We start from the raw sequence: 19,478 nt of genomic DNA, 5'->3' as shown, positions 1-19,478 counted from the left end.
GGAGGTTCATAAAACACCTATATGATAACTTCTTGGTGCGGGTTTTAAGGGAGCCAACTAGGAAAAGTGCCCTCCTAGATCTGTTGCTGGAGAACAGAGAGAGGGTCTTGTGGGAGACATGGCAATTGGCAGCCATCTCGGTCATAGTGACCATGAAGTGGTTGAGTTTAGAATTTTTGGTGACAGGAGGAAAACTGCCACCAAAACTTCAGCCTTGGATATAGGGAAAGCAGACTTCGGGCTGCTGGGGAACTAGGCAGCAAGGTCCCTTGGGAAACTGCTTTTGAAGGCATTTGTGTCCATCAGTGTGGTCAATCTTTAAGGACTGCCTCCTAAAAGGACAAGATCAGGCAATTCCAAAATATCAGAAGTCAAGCAGGTGGTGCAGAAGGCCGGCCTGGCTGACCAGGGATCTTCTACTGGAGCTTAGGCGAAAAAAGAAAGTGTACGGCTGCTGGAAGGAGGGTGAGGTGATGAGGAAGGAATACAGGGATGCTGCTCGTGTTTGCAGGAGAAAATTTGTGTGGCCAGAGCCCAACTAGAATTGAAGCTGGCCATGTCTGTGGGAGACAATAAAAAAGTTTTTTTTTATATATGTGAACAGAAAAAGGAGAACCAAAGAAAATATAGGTCCACTACTTGATGGGGAAGGTCTCCTAACAGACAACGACATAGGCAAAGCAGAGATGTTTAATGCCTTCTTTGCCTCTGTCTTCAACCCTGATGATGGGCTTCGGGACCCAGGGTGCCCTGAGCTGGAGGACCACGACGATGGAAATGACAAATTCCCAACAGACCCTGAACGTGTGTGCAATTTGCTGCTCCACCTGGATCCATACAAGTCCATGGGTGCAGGTGGGATTCATCCCAGGGTGCTTGAAGTGCTGGCTGACGTCATTGTGAGACCTCTCTCAATTATTTTTCAATGTTCTTGGGAATCTGGAGAGGTCCCTGTAGACTGGAAGCTGCCAAATGTTGTGCAAAGTTTCAGGAAGGGTAAGAAAGAAGACCCTAGCAATTACAGGCCTGTCAGTCTCACGTCAGTGCCTGGTAAAATTATGGAGAAGATGATCCTTGCAGTTATTGAAGTGCACCTGGGGGACGATGCAGTCATTGGTCCCAGCCAACATGGGTTCATGAGGGGTAGGTGCTGCCTATCAAATTTCATTTCCTTTTATGATAAGATCACCCATCTAGTCGATCAAGGGAAACCAGCTGATGTGATCTTTTTGGACTTCAGCAAAGCTTTTGACACGGTTTCCCATAGGATCATACTGGATAGAATGTCCAGCATACAACTTCACAAAAACATCACAGGATGGGTGAGCAATTGGCTGACAGGCAGGGCTCAAAGGGTTGTGGGAAATGGGGCCACATCAGGCCGGCAGATGGTCACTAGCGGGGTCACTTTTAGGCTCCATTTTAGGGCCAGTCCTCTGGAATGTTTTTATAAATGATTTGGATGATAGGACTAGAAGGTGTTTGGAGCAAATTTGCCTACGACACCAAACTTGGAGGAGTTGTGGACTCTGATAAGGGTGGAAAGGCCTTGCAGAGAGATCTGGACAGATTGGAGAGCTGGGCGATCACCAACCACATGAAAATTAACAAGAACAAGTGCCGGGTCCTACACCTGGGACAGGGCAACCCTAGCTATACGTATATAATGGACAACGAGACACTGGAGAGCAGCCCCGCAGAGAGGGATCTAGGGGTTGTGGTTGACAGCAAGTTGAATATGAGCCAGCAGTGTGCCCTGGCAGCCAGGAGGGTCAACCATATCCTCGGGTGCATCAAGCACCACATTGCTAGTCGGTCAAGGGGAGTGATTGTCCCACTCTACTCTGCGCTAGTGTGGCCTCACCTTGAGTACTACGTGTAGTTCTGGGCACCACAGCACAAAAAGGACATTCAACTGTTGGAGAGTATCCAGAGGAGGGTGATGAAGATGGTGACGAAGATGGGTAAGGGCCTAGAGGGGAAGACATATGAGGAGCAGCTGAGGTCACTGGGCGTGTTCAGCCGGAAGAAGAGGAGGCTGAGGGGGGGACCTCATTGCAGCCTGTGGTGTAATTGCCTGAAGTAACTAGGAAAATAAAACTAATATTCACATTTTTAAGGAAAAGGTAAAGCAGTGAAGAGGCTTTCAGGGTAGGGCATAACTGCATTACCTGAGCGTTCCCTAGGCTCCCAACCTCAGATGCTATCGCGCTGGGGAAACTTGGTGTGCTAGCCCTAAGGAACAGCACAGAGCATAGAGTCGAGTGGAGACACCATGGCTAGGCTCTGTAATCAGGTGGGGCCTCGGTTGTTCTTGTGCACAAAGCTGCACTTTTTGCCACCCTGAGCCAAAGAGCTGTCATGTTTTGACAAATGCTGTACCCTAGGTACTTTTTGCTCATTATAATATCATTATAATACCAAAACACACCTCCATCCCGAAAGCTACCTGCCTCCAAGGTGCGACCACCCCTCACTGAGCATGTGCCCTGAATTTCTCGGAGCCTATTACTTTAAATGGAGACGGGAAAACTTTACACCAATCATAACTAAGATATGCTTGACTAGAGCCACTCAAGCTCCACCTAAAAGATAGAAAATAATATAAATTGGCCCAAGAGAGAGGGGATGTTAGGGAAGATACCACCGTCAGGGGAGATACCATCCTGAGGAAATACAACATCCTTAGGACCTCCTGACTCCTGGGACCAGTCGACGGGCTGAGCCTCTCTTCCCCCCCCATTGGGACGCCTTTGGGTGAGATCTGAATACTTGCTTATAAATCTCTATAGAGTCTTTGATCCTTTTAACGCGTTTATTTCTAGGCTGCGCACCTGTAACACCTGTAACACCTGTAACACCTGTAACATCTATAACATCTGTAACACCTGTGTATTTAATACATACTAGCTTGCTTTTGCAGACAGTCACTATCACCGGCAATCTAAAAGAACCTGATTATCTGTTGCTGTAATAAACCATACTTAATTGCATTGGGATAGCTCTCATTAAGTGTAACTAGGGTGAGGGTGGTTATCCATGATAGTTCAGTGTTCTGAATCCAACCAGACCCCCAGACCGTTAATGCGTTGATGGTGAATGTCTGACTGGACCCCCAGACGATTAATGTGGTTTTGGTGAATGTCCGACTGGTTCAGTACCCTGAATCCGACCGGGCCTGTAACGGTTAATCAGCTACACACCTTAACGCGACACAGCCTACAACTTCCTCGTGACAGGGAGTGGAGAGACATGTGACCTATTCTCCTTAATCACCAGTGATAGGACCCACGGGAACGGTGTTAAGCTGAGGCAGGGGAGGCTTAGGCTGGACATCAGGAAGAGGTTCTTCACCAGGAGGGTGGTCACACACTGGAACAGGCTCCCCAGTGAAGCAGTCACTGCACCAAGCCTCTCTGAATTTACGTCGAAATTGGACGGTGCACTTAGTCACATAGTCTAAATTTTTGGGTAGACCTGTGCGGTGCCAGGAGTTGGACTTGATCATCCTAATGGGTCCCTTCCAACTCTGAATATTCTATGATTCTATGCAGGCACAAGTAAAGTATGGATCCCTCCAGCAGCTGGACCTGGAACCTCTGTCTAGCCAGGAGCTTGCCCCACGATCTCCTCCCATTCCATAAACACATAAACTGTAACAAGTCTCTCCTGTACAGAATCACCAAACTTTTGATGCTGGGAGGCAGCAAGCTCCCACCATTTACCTGCCTCCCTCTCCTTCTGTTGATTTTGGTCAGGAGTCCCTTTCTCATTTGTGCCAGCCTCCTGCCACCTTTACTTACTACCTGTGTGTCAGGTTGGATCATTCATGAGCTTGAAGAGTGATGATAGACCAAGGAGCAGTCATTTGAAACTTAAAGAAGCATAGATTTAGATTAGATATGAGGAAGAAATTCTTTCCTTACCAGGGTGGTTGCCCAGAGAACCACCTGTGGATGCCCCTTCCCAGAAAGAGCTCAAGGCCAGGTTGGAAGGGGTTTTGAGCAATCCGGTCTGGTGGAAGGTATCCCTGCCTGTGACAGGGTGTTGGAATTGAATGACCTTGAAGGTCCCTTCCAACGCAATCCATTCTATCAGTAGATGCTCAAATATCAACCAGCTCCCTGCAGCCCTCCTCTCTGCAGGGCCTTATCCCAAACAAATCCTCCAAGCAGGTCCCTCAGCCAGTGAGAGGCCCAAGTCTGCTCACCTCAAGTCCTCTGCATTGCCTTGGTCCCCTCTCTTAGCATCCTCAACTCTACCTTCTCACCTCCTTAAAATCCCTGAGCACTTCCTGTTGAGTTCTAAGTATGAGGTCCTGCAGGTCAGCTCACCTCAGTGGCTCCTCAGTCAATTGTGTCAGCCAGATGTCATCAAGGAGCTCCCAAACCCTCCTGGAGGTTTTGTGTAAGGGCATGCAGAAGCAGAGACTCTGCTCCTTCCATGGTATCTGGTCAAGGACCTTTTCCAGGGCACCAAGGGATGCTGATAAGGGAGGCCGTGATGGGAGCCAGACCTGGTCAGTTGTGCCAACTGATAAGGAAAGTGACAGAACGTGGGGATGCTGACTCACACAACGCTGTCTGATTGAAGTGTTCATGCTGTCACAACATGCTGTCCTATGCTGTTGCATATCTGCATCTGTTTCCCTGCCAGCCTTAGACATCCACTGTGTTTCCCCACTTTGCTCTCACCTGAGCTGCCAGCCCCAGGCAAACACCTCCAGTACAGTGGGGCCTCAGAACATGGCACTGGGTGTTTACAAAAAGACCAACAAGGTCTGCCTGAAAGGTGAACAAATTATTCTAACAAAGGAAAAAATAATACAAATAAAAAGAGCATATATTCATCACTTCAAACACTTGAGCTCTGTTTATGACATGGAAGTGTTTTCTCACCATGCCAGAAGGGGAGTTCCTAAGAAGTGTCTGAATTGTATGAGAAATATTGATCCTTCCCTCTCCTTGCGCTACCATTACTGTGTCATGTGTCTGTTCTGATGTGAGTCCAGTCGCTCCCACCTATCAGGTGTTCCCTCCTCTTCTTATTAAATGACCATGTCTATGTTTTTTTTTTGTTTTGGGAGACTCCCATTGCTCTCCATGGGAAGCCTGTCCCTCTCCATTGCTCTCAGTACCTCTGTACAGGCAGATCTGTGGGGAAAAGAGATGTGAATTGGTGCAAAGAAGCTGTAACAAGCAGCTGAAGCCTTGAGTGAAGAAGTTTGATGGCAGCAGAAGTTCTGCGTGTCCCAGGTGGCTCCTGAGAGAAATGGTGGGGTTGGGGGGGGTGAGGAGCAAGGTTGCCCACCAAGTGTCTGGCCTCAAGGGACTGCTTTTCCAAGCTGACCAGGTCTCCTTAGGTGACCTTCAGGATCAATAGCAATGGGAGAGGTCAGGCAATTGAAATAAATCAATAAAGAATGCCGCTTGAAGAAAAAACTCCCTTATTATCAACTGCCTATTGAAATCTCCCTCATTCATTACCCTGGCCCTGACGTGGAGGAAAACTTGATGTGTTTTATTAAAGCAAACACCAAGGCCTGACACCCAGCCTCTGGGAAGAGAGCTTCTGTCCCTCACAATGCTCTTCAAGGGCAGTGGGATATAGAGTGCATGATGGCAACAAAAAGAGAACGGTACAATACCACTGCACAGGGCTGCAAGACGGCCACATGGTTCCAGTGCCAGGAGCACAATGTGTCATCTCATAGGTCCCAGTGGCAGAGACAAAAGCCATAGCCAAGGGGAAAAAGAGCTCTGTTATATCAGGGCCTTCCAGCCCTATCAGTACCCTTGGATATCTCCCCACAGGTTGTCTGAGCCTGTCGCATGCCAGAACCATTTTCCCTTCCGGTTTGTAATAAATGGCTAAGTCCCAAATAGGGTTACAATCAAAGTTTACAATTTATTAAAGGAATAGAGGTAAGCAAACAGTGCAGGGTGCACTGGGAGTCTCTGCTCCACCAAGATGCACAACAGTTACATCAAGCAGCTGATTTTTATGCTCCTAGGCTAATACATAGTCAATACTACTTCTAGAAAAAATAGGGTTAGTATAATTAGTTTCCGGAATCCAAACCCTCCTACTGGAGCATGCGTATCAGTCTCCGGTGATCCCTCTGGGGGTCTCTCGTGCTGAAGGCTCATAGTCTTCCTCCCTCTTGTCCTTCTCCTTTGTCCAACTTGGCTGTACGTCAGAGACTTGAGCAGCATCTCTGTGCAGAAAATGGTAAGTCCCTTGCCTAGGTGGACACACTCCTCCTAGAGCATCCCAATGTGGACATGACCATATCTATATTTAGCACTGCCGGCTCGTATGGCATCCCTGATTGTGCCCAGGTTCTTTTCATCCTGGTTGCTCTACCTGTGGTCTGATCCAAGCTTGCTATGATATATAGGGTAGTTCTGACCCTGATGCAGAACATCACAAGATGGGAAGGACAGGCTCTCTTCTCCTTCGAAAACAGAATGAGATGCATTCACCAAATCCCAGAGTTTCACAAGGTCCTCTGCAAGGAAAACTTCCCCCTCATGGATGAGTCTCAGGTCAGGAACCACAGAAAGAAACTGGGCATCCTGAAGTGCGTGGGCCCTGATGGGATTCCCCTGTGAGTGCTGAGTGTGGTGGAGGAGCTCTTTCCCCAGCTCAGCTGTAGTTGAAGGTTCCCTCCTGTTATATCATCGCTCTGTTAATGTGCAAAAGACGTAACAGGTGAGTATGAAAAGACACTCCCTGATTTTGTCTAGGACCCTGCAACCTACATCACAGGTTAATCTGAGAAATACCAGAATAGCACATTCTGGAAGGTACTGGAACACATCCTGGACATGGAGGTCATGTTCAAGCATGCGGAGGATAAGGTGATGAGGGGTAGTCAGCATGGATTCCCTATGGGGAAATCATGCTTAAGCAATTGGATAGCCTATGCTGCGATGACTAGCTGGGTAGATGAGGGGAGAGCACTGGATGTAGTATATCTTGACTTCAGAAAGGCTTTGACACTGTTTTCCATGAGATCCTCATGGAGAAGCTCAGGAAGCGTGGCCTAGATGAATGGACAGGGAGGTAGATTGATAATTGGGTGGGTGGCAGAGCTCAGAGTGTTGTGCTCAGTGCTGCGGAGTCTTGTTGGAGGTCTGTAGCTACCGGTGTCCCCCAGGGGTAAGTAGTGGGTCCAGTCTTGTTCAACTTACTCATCAATGACCTCCTTTTCTTTTGGCTCTATACCAAGATCTGCCTTTGTCCAAGCAGCTCTGGTGCCTTCTGAGGGGCTGGGGCTGTGGCAGCTATGCCACAAGCTGTACCACAGCCTGAGGCAAGGTAACCATGAGCATGGTGGCCATGAGCTCTGCCTGCCTTACTCCTGCCGTGCTCCATCAGCTGGCTGCAACAGAAGGGGCCCACAGCCAGCCCTTCAGTGGGCTCTGCCACCTGACTCTCCAGCGCCATCACTGCTGCCTTGGGGTGCTCTGTGATGCACTGGGTGACCTCACAAGGCCTGTTGGCCAGCACATCTACTGCAAGCCATCCAGACCACACAGCAACACGGACCTCACCACTGCCCTTCCAGCCTCGTCCCCTCCCCTCAGTCCTGGCCTTTTCTCTGTTGTTAGGAGTGGCCTTGGGAGGTGCTTTCTGGCTTCTCCTCACCTCCTGCCAGCTGCTGCCCCCACTCAGGCTGCAGGCACAAATGTGGCCCCGCACCAACAGCACCACTTGTGCTGCCTTTTCTGCCTTGCCTTGTCCTCTCCCTCAACTCCTAGTCTCTGCCAGGCCCCTTGTTCCACACCCCAATGCATCCCTTTCCTGTCATCACCCTCTCCGCTGCCCAGCGGGTTGGCAGAGCAAGGGCAGGATGCAGTACAGTTAGGCCCTGTAGTGCCCATGCAGAATGCTTGTGGCAAAGTGAGAGCTGAGACTGGGCTCTGTGGTGTGGAGGAGGTGCCATGGGTAAGAGGTGAGGTTAAACTGCAGCTTTGCAAGGGGGGTTCTCCTTCTTGGTATGGCAAGGGAGGCTTCTGTAGTGCCCATGCAGAATGCTCAAGCCTGTCCAGGTCCCTATGGATGGCATCCCTTCCCTCCCACATGTCAACTGCACCACCGAGCTTGGTGTCATCAGCAAACTCACTGAGACTGCACTCAGTCACACTGTCCATGTCACTGACAAATGTTGTAGCACCAATGCTATAAGCCCATCATGGAAGGCCACCGGATTTGACATCCACCATCTGTCTTTAGTGAAGCCATGTTGTCTGTCACCAACAGCCACTAGTTGGCTGTCAGCACTTGTCCTGAAAGGTAGGGTAGTGTGAAATGGCAGAGGGGTACTTGCAATGAACCTGTGCAAGGAGCGTGAGAGAAATCTCACAGGAACACTGGGGGCTGTTTCTAGAGACCCAGTCAGAGAAATGTCAGGGCTCTGTAAGATGCCCACATCTGAGCTGGCCTCGTGCACTGCTCATACACACGGTTTTCGGAGACACGAGTCCCTGTCTTGCACACACAGGCAGCGCACTGCAGCACTTGCAGTGTCCCTCTGGCTCCTGCAGCCGCTGCCAGAGGCTGGGAGACACTTCAGCCCTGCGATGCATTGCCCTGCTCTGCCCTCTTCTGAGATGTCCCAAGGCATGAAGAAAGGGCACAGGGAGCTCGCGGGTTCAAGGAAGCACATCTCAGAGCTGCATTCAGGTCTTGTATTTTGGACTAGATGGTCTCTGAAGGTGCCTTCCCCCTGAACTATTCTTTGCTATTCAGGCAGTTGCTCCATAGCTGTTCCACTAGAAAGAAGGGACCTGAAGACACTGTCTGCCCACTGGCTTTCATGACCCCCCTAGAGATAGCAGACGGCCTTTGTGTTTGCTCCTGTACCTCTCGCCATGAACATATGAATTGCCTGCTGACAGCAGCAGCAAAGGGTTTCTGTTCCCGTGTCTCCCCTGCACGTGGAGAAGGCCCTTCTCTTCTCCCGGGACATCCCATCTCCCAGGGAACCTCTCTCAGGTGAGCACGTCTGTGCTGGCCTGGCTGGCCATTGCTTCAGCCTTTTGCCATGCTCCCCACAACCCAGCTGGTGGTGCTGCTCTGCAGAACGAGGCTGCTGTGGTGCCCGGGGCAGGGGGAGCTCTCTGCAGGGCCATGCTGGATAGGGTGAGGGACAGAGCCAGCTGGATGGGACCCTGCCACTGACCGACTCCCACAGTTGCTCTTCTGTGGCCCTGGGGGACTCAGAGATGCCTGGCCTGGCAGAGCGAGGAGCCTCTTTGGATTCTCTTCCTTGGGCACGTTTGGATCTGACAGCAGCTCTGAAAGTGGACGTGAGCTTTCAGTCATGGCCCTTTTAGGATGGAAATGCTGTTGTGCAGGCCAGCTGTGTCACCCAAGTGCCCACTGCCTGTCCCTGCTTGCAGTCCCAGCATAGCCACACAGCAGCACTGGCACCAAGCTCCAGGAGCAGCCAGGCCTTACACCACCAGCAGGGCTCAGAAGGAGGGGGTGGCAGTGGCAAGAGAGCAGCTCTGCATGGACCAGGTGCTCCCTGTCTGTGGTGCTGGGCCTGACTCATTCCCCCCCACCACTTCTGCACACGGACACTGCCTGTGCAGAACAAGAAAATGTCTCAGAGGAAAGATATGACGGAAAGGCACTTTAATTTGTTTAAATACAAAAGCAAAATGAAGAATTTCTTTGTGGTCTAATATTCTAAGAACAAAACTGGGAACCAAACATTAAGCATAAGATCATAGAAAACACAAGAAGAACACAACAACACAAAAACAGAGGTCAGGCTTGGCTGCATACCAAGGAGTAGCAAGAGTAGCCTTTTGAGTCATTTGTGAAAAAACAGTCAGAGAGATATGACCTACGAAATATACACAGTCTTAATTTTCCGCACGGCATCCATGAGCTCCTGGTTCCTCATGCTGTAGATGAGGGGGTTCAACGCTGGAGGCACCACCAAATACAGAAAAGCCAGAACAAGATCGAGGGAAGGGGAGGAGATGGAGGGGGGCTTCAGGTGGGCAAACGTGACAGTGCTGAGAAACAGTGAGACCACGGCCAGGTGAGGGAGGCACGTGGAAAAGGCTTTGTGCCGTCCCTGCTGGGAGGGGATCCTCAGCACGGCCCTGAAGATCTGCACATAGGACAGAGCAACAAAAACAAAACACCCACACACAAAAAAAGCACTAACAGTAGTCATTCGAACTTCCCTTAGGTAGGAGTCTGAGCAGGAGAGCTTGAGGATCTGGGGGATTTCACAGAAGAACTGGTGCAGGGCATTGCCACGGCCAAGGGGTAATGAAAATGTTCTGGCAGTGTGCAGCACAGCGTGAAGAAGGCCACTGCCCCAGGCAGCTGCTGCCATGGTGGCACAGGCTCTGCTGCTCAGGAGGATCCCATAGTGTAGGGGCTTGCAGATGGCAATATAGCGGTCATAGGCCATGACAGTGAGAAGGGAAATCTCTGATGAATAGAAAAAGAATACGAGAAAGACCTGTGCAGCACATCCTTCATACGAAATGGTCCTCTTGCCCCAGAGAAAATTTGCCATGGCTTTGGGGAGTGATGTGGAGATGCCTCCCAGGTCGAGGAGGGCAAGGTTGAGGAGGAAGAAGTACATGGGGGTGTGGAGGCGGTGGTCATAGGCTACAGCGGTGAGGATGAGGCCATTGCCTAGGAGAGCAGCCAGGTAGAAGCCCAGGAAGAGTGAGAAGTGCAGGAGCTGCAGCTCCCGCGTGTCTGCAAATGCCAGGAGGAGAAACTCGGTGATGGAACTGCTGTTACACATTTACTGCCTCTGAGCAAGGGAGCCTGTCCAAAAGAAGAAATGACAGTGCAAAATTTAAGGACTTTGACTAAAATCCATTGCATGTCTCAACAAACACCACACAAACAACATACTGCCTCATTCATTTCAGGAAGAGCTTTCTGCAGCTGCTTGGCTTACCTCTGGTTGGTGTTCCGAGGTTGCCGCAACAAGCAGAGGGGTCTGCTATGGGCTCTGCAGCAGTCAGTCCTGGTCTACAGCAACAGGTAAAGGAATCTGGACTGATCAGAGAGGTCCACTGGCCAGTGACATCTGCCCAGTTTCAGATCATGTGGAGAAGGTCAAATAATTCCTCAAGAAACAACAAAGGTGATGTTGGTACTGTCTGTAGGCTGAGGCATATGAAGGGATTTTGTGAGCTGCCTCATGGACATGCAGCAATGCTCAAGGAGCCTTAGTGTCTAATACTGATGTTGTTTCTCCATTACCATCAGACTGCTCCAGCACATGGGCAGGAGAATAGAAGACATGTAAAAACTGCATTGCCGTCAGGTAGCTGTTGCCTTGCAATTCTGCTGGCAGTAGGTGGTGTGGCAGTTCTGCTTCAGCTTGGGGTGGTGTGGGGCTGTGAGCAGCCTGCCCCAGGCAGCAGCCTCTGGGCATTGAAAGGACCCTGCTCTGCACCACAGCCCTGGTCTAACCCGCCTGCAGCTCTGGCTTCACAGCCTGCAGCCAGGCCCAGGAGAGAGAAGTCCTTGGGCCCTGCATGCTGACACTGCAGAACTCAAACCCTGCATGCCCCTTCAATACCAAGTTTCCTCCTGACAGCTCCCATCAGCTGAGGGATATGCCAGCTCCAGGAGAGCCTGGCAGGGTGCGCAGCAGCATTGCCCTGCACCCAGAGACTTACTGTGGGGAGGTGGCTTGGACCATTTCTCCCCCCGTAACCTCCCCTCTCCCTTCCCACCCCAGGCTACCATGAACCACTCTTCCCCTTCTCTCCTCTCCCCATGTCAGCTGCAGGCAGTGCCCCCAGCCCTGCTGCACCTTGCAGAGGAGCTGCTCCTGGGTAGAGCTGTCACTCGGCAGTGCTGTCTGCTTGCCAGGAGCTCCTTCCCTCCATCGCAGGAGCCCAGCCCAGCTCAGCAGCACACTTCAAGACCAAGGCACTATAATGGCCCCTCTGGTGGGTCGGGGCAGAGCCCGCGAGCCTCAGACTCTGAGAGGAAATGGAAGACATTTCTCAAGAAGTCCTAGTCTGATGCAAACTGCAAAGACTAGCAGCACTAATGTGTCCCACTGAGGGACACTACAGACAAAGCCTCCCCAGGGACTCGTTAGAGAAGAAAACTGCAGGCAGTGATGAAGGGGAGGCGAAGGCCAAGGAAAGGTGGCCCTGAGGCTTAGGAAACCTTGATGTGTTGAGGTTGGCAATGCCAAGTACAAAGCCACAGGTGGTCATCTCCTAGGCTCTTGGAAGGGGATAAGGAGGCATTGAGACCCTAATGCTCTAAGGATGACGTGCCTCCTCATAGGCATCACTGAGAGAGACAAGAGCCAGAGCCCAGCAGACGAAGCTGTTGGCTTTGTAGGGGGCTTTCATCTTGCAAAACATCCTTGACCATAACCACCACACACTGTCCTATGCTTTTCCATGTCTACATCTGTTTCCATGTAGGGCTTAGGCACCCATACTGTTTCTCATCTTGTTGTCACCAGAGAACCTTCGTGCCTTGACTGATGTCTCCCCATCTGCCCTCAGTAATCTATGAAACACAAAGACATGGGCTGATCCAGACACCCTCTGGGTGATCTCTTGCACCACAGCTCTGCTCTTTGAGTAACATTTCACCTCAGCCCCCATCTCACCACCCGCCAATCTGAACTTCATGATATTCTTTCTTTCTCGTGCTCTTACTTACTAGGAGGAAAAACTCCAGCATCACTGCAACCACCCCTCAAGCAGTCTCTGCATACTCCTCTACTGCACAGAACCTGCACGACACAGGGCCAAAGAAGCCCTCAGCCTGTGCCACACTGCTCCAGAAAGAGCACCGGCAGCACTGAGTCGAGGGCAACGATAACTCCAGTGGTCTGGATGGCCCCCACTGCCCCTAGTGCAGCCCCGTAAGGAGCTGGCCTTGCTCCCTGTCAGCATGTCCCACTGGCTCCTATGGTGACCTCGTAGCACCCAGGCCCTTCTCCTCAGGCCCTTCTCCTTCCCCTCAGCTGCTCACATCCCACCCTGCCCTGATGGATGCAGGTATTCTGCCCCACGTGCAACACTATCCACTTCTTGCCAACTTCAGGGGGTTTCTGCTGGATGTAGGCTGGAGATTCCCAAGGTCCAGCTGCACTGAAGCTCCATTTTGTCACCTGTTCATGGGTGGGTGCAGATGGCTCACCCTAATGGTGGTGATTCTCATACGATAACAGTGTGAGGAGTGTCTGCAATCCACAGGCATTAAGGGAGGTACTTGTTTAGTGGAATTTCTGACCTAGGCAGGAATTACCATGAGAACCATCTCTGAAACACCCAATGACACTACAAAGCAACCAAAGCCAGAATCAGAGGAAATGAATGCTGGGCTCTTTGTCTGCTAGGGTATTTGACAGGAAATCATGCAATATGGATCCCTTCAGCAGCTTGCCCCACGATCTCCTCCCATTCCCTAAACACATAAACTGTAACAAATCTCTCCTGTACAGAACCACTGAACTTTTGATGCGGGGAGGCAGCAAGCTCCCACCATTTACCTGCCTCCCTCTCCTTCTGTTGAATTTGGTCAGGAGTCCTTTTCTCATTTGTGCCAGCCTCCTGCCACCTTTACTTACTTCCTGTGTGTCAGGTTAGACCATTCATGAGCTTGAAGAGTGATGATAGACCAAGGAGCAATCATTTGAAACTATAAGAAGCATAGATTTAGATTAGGTATGAGGAAGAAATTCTTTCCTTACCAGGGTGGTTGCCCAGAGAACCACCTGTGGATGCCCCATCCCAGAAAGAACTCAAGGCCAGGTTGGAAGGGGTTTTGAGCAAACCGGTCTGGTGGAAGGTATCCCTGCCTGTGACAGGGTGTTGGAATTGAATGACCTTCAAGGTCATTCACAGGGGACGAGAGTGATCTAGAAGGGGCGGCAGAGAAGAAGTGCTATAGACTGACCATAACCCCCACAGCCTCTCACAATAATTACTGCACTATTTTCTCATCCTTATCTCAACCCTTGAGCCCTTTTCATCGTATTTTCCCCCTGTTCCTCTTTGAGGAGGAGGAGCGGGAGAGCGGTTGTGGTGGAGCTCAGCTGCCCACCTGAGTAAAACCACCACAGAGGCTCAGGGGAGACCTTCTTGCTCTCACAACTCCCTCCTAAGAGGTTGCAGCAGGGTGGGGGTGAGTCTTTCTCCCAAGCAAGAAGCAACCGCAGAAGAGGAAATGGCTTCAGGTTTCACCAGGGGAGGTTTGGGGTGGGTATGAGGAAAAAATTCTTCCCCAAAAGGGTTGTTGGGCCTTGAAAGAGGCTGCCCAGGGAAGGAGTTGAGTCACCGTCCCTGTGGCTATGCAAAAGACGTGTAGATGTGGTGCTTAGGACGTGGTTTAGGGGTAGACTAGGCAGGGCTGGGTTAGCGCTTGGACTTGATGACCTCAGAGGTCTTTTCCAGCCTCAGTGATTTGACGATTCTATGATAATAAGCAGAAGTGCTGAGACACAGAGCTGACCAAGCAAAGATAGAGCCATGGAGAAGGCACAGACCATGAGAAACAATGAAAACTAAGATAAGCTTGACTAGAGTCACTCAAGCTCCACCTAAAAGATAGAAAATAATATAAATTGGCCTAAGAGAGAGGGGATGTTAGGGAAGATACCACTGTCAGGGGAGATACCATCCTGAGGGAATACAACATCCTGAGGACCTCCTGACTCGTGGGACCAGTCGACGGGCTGAGCCTCTCTTCCCCCCCATTCGGCCCCCCTAGGGTGAGATTTGAACACTTGGTTATAAATCTCTCCAGAGTCTTTGTGCCTTTTAACACGTTAATTTCCAGGCTGTGCACCTGTGCCACCTGTGTATTTCGTGCATGCTAGCTTGCTTTTGCAGACAGTCACTATCGTCGGCAATCCAAAGAACCTGTGTACCTGTTGCTGTAATAAATTGCACTTGATTGCATTGTTCCTAGTCATAATAGTTCTCATCATAAGCGTAAGGGTGGTTATACTTTGGTTCTACGTTGGTTATACAGTGGTTAAATGAGTAAGGGTGGTTATACGTTACTGGTGAATCCGTGACTGCGGTAGTTCAGTGCTCTGAATCCAACCAGACCCCTAACGGTTAATCCGTTATTGGTGAATCCGAGCAGACCCCTAACGGTTAATGCGTTATTGGTGAATCTGTGATTGTGACAGTTCAGTACCCTGAATCCGACCGGGCCCATAACAGTTAATCGGCTACACCCCTTAATGTGACACATAGAAGCACCTTTCTGCAGTACCCAAGCATACAAACACCACCCTGGAACGCCCAGGCAACTCTTTGGGACTCCTAAAAATGCCCCTGGGACATCCTAGAATCTCCCATGGTGTCCCAAGCACGTTTCTGGACCACCCAAAGAACATTCCAATACACTTTCCAGGTCCCTGAAGGCCCCAGGTATTTCCCTGCACTAACAAAGCATTACTGCTGGGCACCCAAGCATGAACGTTTTCAGGACCCAAACAGTCCACAGGAGTGGAAAAGCATTTCCAAGGGCACACAGGCATCTCCTTTGGGCACAGAATGGCCTGAGGCACATAATCATCTCTCGGGAGCACACAAGAATATCTTTCAAGCACCCAGGAATTTCCCTCCAGCAATGAAGCACCTCTCTGGAGAAACCATACATCAACCTGGGTCAGCCAAACATCTCCCTTGGTACACAAGCATCTCCCTGGGGAATCCAAGCTCCTTCCTGGAGTAGTCACGGAGCTTCTTGGGGTATGCAAGCATTTTCCCACGGCACACAAGCACCGCAAGTGGCACCTAAGCACCTCCCTAGAGGCTGCCAGCACCTGCCTCTGGATCACAAGCTCCTCCCAGGAGAACTCAGACTTCTCACAGGTACATCCAAGCACCTTCCTAAGGCAATCAAGAGCACAACTGGAGCCCTCCAGCAACTCCTTGGAGAACACTAATGGCTCTCTGCAGTACCCAGGCAACTCCTTGGGCACCCAAGTGACCCCTTGCAATTGGGCAGTTTCCTAGAGATTCCAAGGGTATTTCCAAGGTATATAAGCTTCTCCCCAGGGCACATAAGTTCAGGTTAGATGACCACATTAGCTGACTTCAAAACCAGGTTAGATGAGGCCCTGAGCAACCTGTTAAAGTGTGTGGCTTCCTTGTCTGTGGCAGGGGGGTTGGAACTTTATGATACTCCTTTCCCACCTCGGCCATTCTAGGGCTCTATGATTGCATGAGAAGTATATCTCTGGGGCAAAAGAAAAACCTCCCTGTAGAACACAAACTTACCCCCTAGTCACACAAGATTCTCCCCCAGGCAACCAAGCATCTCCCTGCAGCACAGAAGCACCTGTCTGGAACACTCAAGCACCTCATTGGAGTACCCAAGAATCTCCCAGCCACGCTCCTACATCTGAGTGGAGAACCCAAGCACCTCCCCAGGGCTCCAAAACACCACCTGGGGCACACAGGTATCTCATTGGAGATGGGAAGCACCTCCCTTGGAACCCCAGAGCTTCTGTAGGGTACAGGAGCCCCTCCCTGGGTCATTCAAGTATGTCCATGGGGCACCCAGTCATCTGCCCAGGGGACGCAAGTATGTTCCTGGAGGATCAATATGTCTCCTATTAGCACTCAAGCCTCTCACTCTGGATGCAATGAAGAATTCTCCCACACCACAAAAACATCTCATTGGAGAAGTTAGGAATCTACATAGAGCACCGAATCATCTCCCTATGGCAGACAAGTACATCCTTCAAGGATCTCTCCTGTTCATCCCAGCACCTCTTTGCATTACCCAAAAGCATCTCCCCTTCGAAAAGAAGCATCTCCTTGGAGGACCCAAGCACCTCCCTGGGAAACAGTAGCATCAACTGTGGGTGCCCAGCTGCCTAAAAGGGGCACCCAAGAACATCCTTGTAGCACCCAAGCATCTCCCTAAGGCAAACCAACATTTGGTTCCAGGAGAAACCATCCATTTCCCCGGGACAGCCAAACACCTCCCTGGGCAATGCAGTCACCTCCCTTGATGACCAAGGATCGCCCTGGTGTACCCAAGCATTTTCCCAGGGCATACTAGCATCTCCTCAGGGCATCCAAGCACCTCCCAGGAGCACACAGTCTTCTCCTGAAGGCACAAAAGAACATTCCAAGAGCACCCAAGCATCAATTTGGAGCTAGAAAGTGTAACACAAGGGCAGCCAGGCGTGTCCCTGGAGTATCCAGGCATCTCCTTTGTGCACCGTAGCATCTCCTCAAGGGACACAAGCAGCTCCAGGGGCAACCAGGCATCTTTCTAGAGACCCACAGTGCTTCCCTGTGTTCCACAAGCACCTCCCAGGGGGACACAAGCTTGTTCCAGAAAGGCAGTGCTTCTCACCTGAGGAAACATACATCTCCCTGAAGCATCCAAGCATCGTTCTTGAGCACTCAGCAATCTTGTTGGAGCACCCAAGCATCGCAATGGGGCAAAAAAGCACCTGCCTAGGGAACTCAACAACACTCTTGGAGCACTCAACAACATTCTTGGAGAACTCAGGACCCTCCCTGGAGGAGACAAACTGCTCTCTGCAGTACTCAAGCACATATCGGGGCACTCAAGTATCTCCCAGGAGAATAGGAGCATCTTCCTAGATAGCCCAAGGATATTCCCAGAGCACACAAGCACCTCCCTCCCCAGGGCACATAAGCATACCCCTGTTGCACCTAAGGTTCTCCTTTGGTCATTCAGACATCTCCATGGAGGTCCTAAGCATCTTGGAGGAACACGCAAGCTCCTCCCTGGGAACACCACTCATCTTTATGGACCTGCCAAGCATCTCCCCAAGGAATACAACACCTTCCTGGAGCACCCAACTGTCTTGCTCAGGGCAAGCAAGCACCTCCCTTGACACTAAAACATATCCCTGGAGAACCCATGCCTCTTCCCAGAGCAACCAAGGATCTCCCCAAGATACCCAAGCATCTTCCCAGGACATTCAAAAACTTTTATATCACTGCTTGGGCTGAAAGTCTGCAACACCATTTCTGCAGCAAACACTTGGTTCCCATTCTGCTGTGGGGGCTGCTCAAAGCCAGCCCCTGCTCCAACAGCTGCTGAGCTCCAGCCCCTGCTCAGGCTGCAGCGGGACTCTGGCCCTGCTCAGCCTCAGACACCGCTTCAGCCCCTGCTCCACCACACACTCACCTCCCTGTCCTGTCCTGCTCTGCCCTCTGCTGCTGCCTGCTGCCAGGGGCTTCCATCCCCACTGGGGGCTGCCCACACCCCTGGCCATTTATCCCAACTGGGCTGCCATGTCATGGCCCCACTGTGACACATGGCTGACCCAGCCACCACTGCCCTCCTGCCTATTGTGACACCTGGCTGACACAGCCACCACTGCCCCTCTGACTACTGGGACATCTCGATCACACTGCCACCTCTGCCCTCCTGCCCGCTGGGGCACCACTCAGTACCTATTTCTTTGGACTCAAAGGTTTGTCAGTGACACTTACATTTAAGAGAATTTGACAGATTCACCCCCAGAAACAAATATTTCTGGCAAATTCCGTAAAGCTCACCGGTAATGAATACAAAATATTTCTGAAGTTTTAATCGTAAGTGGTGGTTTTACTTCTTTGTATTTTTCTTGCCCACATTTAGCAAGTTTTTTCTTTTCTTCTGGAAGTTTGAAGTTACACACAAATGCTTTCCTCTTCCTCTAGCTTGGGAAGTTCTCTTCTAGAAAGATCTTCTATTTCTAGCTGCTTTCTCTACTCTTCTGTTAAAAATAATCCTCATGGTCTGTGCCTTGTCCATGTCTCTACGTTTGCTTGGTAAGCTCTGTGTCTCAGCACTTCTGCTTATTATCATAGAATCGTCAAATCATTGAGGCTGGAAAAGACCTCTGAGGTCATCAAGTCCAAGCGCTAACCCAGCCCTGCCTAGTCTACCCCTACACCACGTCCCAAGCACCACATCTACACGTCTCCTTCCCTGGGCAGCCTCTTTCAAGGCCCAACAACCCTTTTGGGGAAGAATTTTTTCCTCATACCCACCCCAAACCTCCCCTGGTGAAACCTGAAGCCATTTCCTCTTCTGCGGTTGCTTCTTGCTTGGGAGAAAGACTCACCCCCACCCTGCTGCAACCTCTTAGGAGGGAGTTGTGAGAGCAAGAAGGTCTCCCCTGAGCCTCTGTGGTGGTTTTACTCAGGTGGGCAGCTGAGCTCCACCACAACCGCTCTCCCGCTCCTCCTCCTCAAAGAGGAACAGGGGGAAAATACGATGAAAAGGGCTCAAGGGTTGAGATAAGGATGAGAAGATAGTGCAGTAATTATTGTGACATGCAAAACAGACTCAGCTTAGGGAGATAGTAGGATTTATTGCCTATTACTAACAAGCTAGAGAAGCGAGAAACAAAGGAAAGAAACCAAAAGCACCTTCCCCCCCATCCATCTTCTCCCACCTCCTCCCCACGAGTGGCGCAGGGGAACAGGGGAATGGGGGTTATGGTCAGT

At 50.8% G+C, this 19,478-nt stretch overlaps 1 protein-coding gene across 1 annotated transcript; it reads right to left on the bottom strand.

Moving 5' to 3' along the window:
• Positions 1–1,911: 1,911 nt before the first annotated feature.
• LOC311220321 (olfactory receptor 14C36-like) lies at positions 1,912–10,789 on the bottom strand (the record flags this gene model as incomplete). The annotated part of the gene is made up of 2 exons (XM_084303829.1): positions 1,912–1,972; positions 9,867–10,789. 2 exons carry the CDS (start codon positions 10,787–10,789, stop codon positions 1,912–1,914), a joined length of 984 nt encoding a protein of 327 aa, XP_084159955.1.
• Positions 10,790–19,478: the final 8,689 nt, after the last annotated feature.

Source organism: Netta rufina (genome assembly GCF_964035555.1).
Source record: "Netta rufina genome assembly, chromosome: 31".
Classification (NCBI taxonomy): Eukaryota; Metazoa; Chordata; class Aves; order Anseriformes; family Anatidae; genus Netta; species Netta rufina.
Note: the sequence above shows the minus strand (reverse complement) of the source record. Positions and strands in the feature narration are given on the sequence as shown.